General features: G+C 44.3%; 1 protein-coding gene across 1 annotated transcript; it reads right to left on the bottom strand.

Moving 5' to 3' along the window:
- Positions 1-610: 610 nt before the first annotated feature.
- LOC144266012 (olfactory receptor 4S2-like) lies at positions 611-2334 on the bottom strand. Its single transcript, XM_077819137.1, has 2 exons — positions 1796-2334; positions 611-1022 (listed from the first exon to the last, which is right to left on the bottom strand). The coding sequence occupies exons 1-2, from the start codon at positions 2332-2334 to the stop codon at positions 611-613; spliced, it is 951 nt and encodes a 316-aa protein (XP_077675263.1).
- Positions 2335-2612: the final 278 nt, after the last annotated feature.

The following is a 2612-nucleotide window of genomic DNA, read 5'->3' as shown; positions in this document are numbered from 1 at the left end:
GAAAAGTTAGCACATGTGACTCCATTTTGGTTTGGGGCCCACCATTGTTTAAATGCCAGCATATCATACACCAGGAGGAGTGGTCCTTAGATACTGAATCCCTGTGAAAATCCTCCTCCTTGTCTCCAGTGGCTGAACTGAAACTGGGACTCCATGTGCTTGGTGCTGTACAAGCATAAGTAAGAGACAGTCCCTGCCCTGAAGAGGTTACAGTCTCAAATGGCAAAAACATGGGAGGGAAGCACAGGTTCAGAGAAAGGAAGTGCCTCACCCAAATTCATAATGTAACAGAACCAAGACTAGAACCCGTGATTTCAGAGCCGCAGTCCAGGGCTATCGCTGGGTCATACTGCTCCAGTGCTCCTGGGACTATGATAACGATAATCAATAATCTAACTGACAGGATGTATAAAATTGAACAAAGAACTGGAAAAGTTTCCACTTTTCACTGAGCCTTAAATGTTGCAAGCGTTCACATTGAACGAGAATAGCAATAGGAGGATTCAGAGAAAATCACTGGGAATTTTCACAGAAAAACCGAACACCCCCTATATTAAACTCTCTTTTCTCTAAAATTCCTGCTGAACAGCATTACTATGCAGAACTCCCATCATTCTAGACATCGCATTTTCCCTTTCACCCCTAATGTCACTTTTCTGCTCCCTAATTTTCTCATGGAGTTTTTCACCTCCTTATTGCGCAGGGTGTAGATCAAGGGATTCAGCAAGGGGATGACAATGGTGTAGAACACCGTGACCATCTTATCCACCGAGAAGGTGGTGGAAGGTCTTAAATACATGAAGATACATGGCCCGAAAAATATAATCACTACAGCAATATGGGAGGCACAAGTGGAAATAGCTTTGCGATGACCTTCGGAGGAGCGAGTTCTCAAGGAGACTAAGATGATGACATAGGACACAACCAGCACAAGAAAAGAGGTCAGGGAAATCAACCCCGTATTAGCAAGGATCATGATGCCAACAAGATAAGTGTCAGTGCAGGCCAGTTTCAGCAAAGGGTGCACATCGTTACGAATTACACCTTGTAGGACACGCACACAAGTGCTGCGAATTTCACCTGGTAGGACACGCACACAACTGCTGCGAATTATACCTGATAGGACACGCACACAAGTGCTACGAATTACACCTGGTAGGACACGCACACAAGTGCTACGAATTACACCTGGTAGGGCACGCACACCAATGCTGCGAATTATACCTGATAGGACGCGCACACCAATGCTACGAATTGCACCTGATAGGTCACGCACAGTTCGAATCTAGGCTGAGGCACAGAAATAAAGTCCACAACTGCAGAGTTCCCAAAAGACACTACGTTTATTACGCTCGAGCGTGGTGCCCCCCTGCTAGCCAGGAGGGGACCCTGAATACAGATTATACAAAGGTTATATACTTTTTAGCAAAGCATGTTGCCCTCGTGCATCGGAAACCTTAGCCAATAAACAAACCCTTGTCTTATCTACCACCTATCCCTGCTTGGTGCATTCCTCGTGCTATACCAGTATGTTAATTACACAGCATGGTCCTAAAGCCATGCATCAGTAACTTTTATTATCAGGATGGGAGGCCTCACATCAAGGCCAAGAGACAGGGAGTTAGAGACTAACAAAAACCAGATACTGGGAGTCAAGGCAGGCTGGAGACAAGGAGGAGGATTTTCACAGGGATTCAGTATCTAAGGACCACTCCTCCTGGTGTATGATATGCTGGCATTTAAACAATGGTGGGCCCCAAACCAAAATGGAGTCACATGTGCTAACTTTTCCTTAACAACATCACAGAAATAGTTGTCAATCTTGTTGGGACCACAGAAGGGTAACTGGATGGTCAGGACAGTCTGAACCATGGAATGCACAAAGCCGCCCACCCATGAAGTCATCACAAGGGAGCCACAAACACATCCAGTCATGATGGTTGTGTAATGGAGAGGTTTGCAGATCGCAATGTAACGATCATACGCCATCACTGTGAGGAGGAAGATTTCAGTGCACCCAAAGAAATGGGCCACAAACAGCTGGGCTATGCAGCCATCAAAGGAGATGGTTTTCCTCTCCACAAAGAAGTCTGCAATCAGTTTTGGGGCTGTGACAGAGGAAAGGCACATGTCTACAAAGGACAGATAGCTGAGGAAGAAATACATGGGAGACTTCAGATATTGGCTGCTCTTTACAGTGACAATGATGAGAAGATTTCCCAGCACAGTAGTGATATAGAGGAGTAAAAATAACACAAAACACACTGGCCATAACTTCTCATTGTGGCAAAGTCCCAAAAGGATGAATTCAGTCACATTCTGTGTGGGCTCCATGTACTCAGTTTAAATGATGGGTATATGGAATACCGCTAATCCACCTGCCATGGCACAAGACAAAGATAGAAAGAATCAACACATATTGACCGGTGATGAGGTGAATATCAAGATGCATTGACTGAAGTGGTAGACTTTGTCCAAAAATAAAAATGAGCAATATGTAACTCAAGGAACTAGAGGAAATTGGCTTGAGTTCCATATTGCCATGAACAGTATATACTCAAAATAATTAGAGTGGAAAATCTGAATAAAATTTTCTATGTTCAAAAGAAAGT

Source organism: Eretmochelys imbricata, chromosome 6, assembly GCF_965152235.1.
Source record: "Eretmochelys imbricata isolate rEreImb1 chromosome 6, rEreImb1.hap1, whole genome shotgun sequence".
Lineage (NCBI taxonomy): Eukaryota > Metazoa > Chordata > Testudines > Cheloniidae > Eretmochelys > Eretmochelys imbricata.
The sequence above is the reverse complement of the archived record's forward strand: the minus strand, read 5'-3'. Positions and strand labels throughout refer to the sequence as shown.

What these genes read in the sequence shown, in the direction of transcription:
- LOC144266012 (XM_077819137.1), bottom strand. Translation starts at nt 2,334, where the DNA reads ATGGAGCCCACACAGAATGTGACTGAATTCATCCTTTTGGGACTTTGC. An exon ending in AACTATTTCTGTGATGTTGT is followed by an intron (nt 1,023 to 1,795) that starts TAAGGAAAAGTT and finishes TAACGATGTGCA; the next exon opens with CCCTTTGCTGAAACTGGCCT.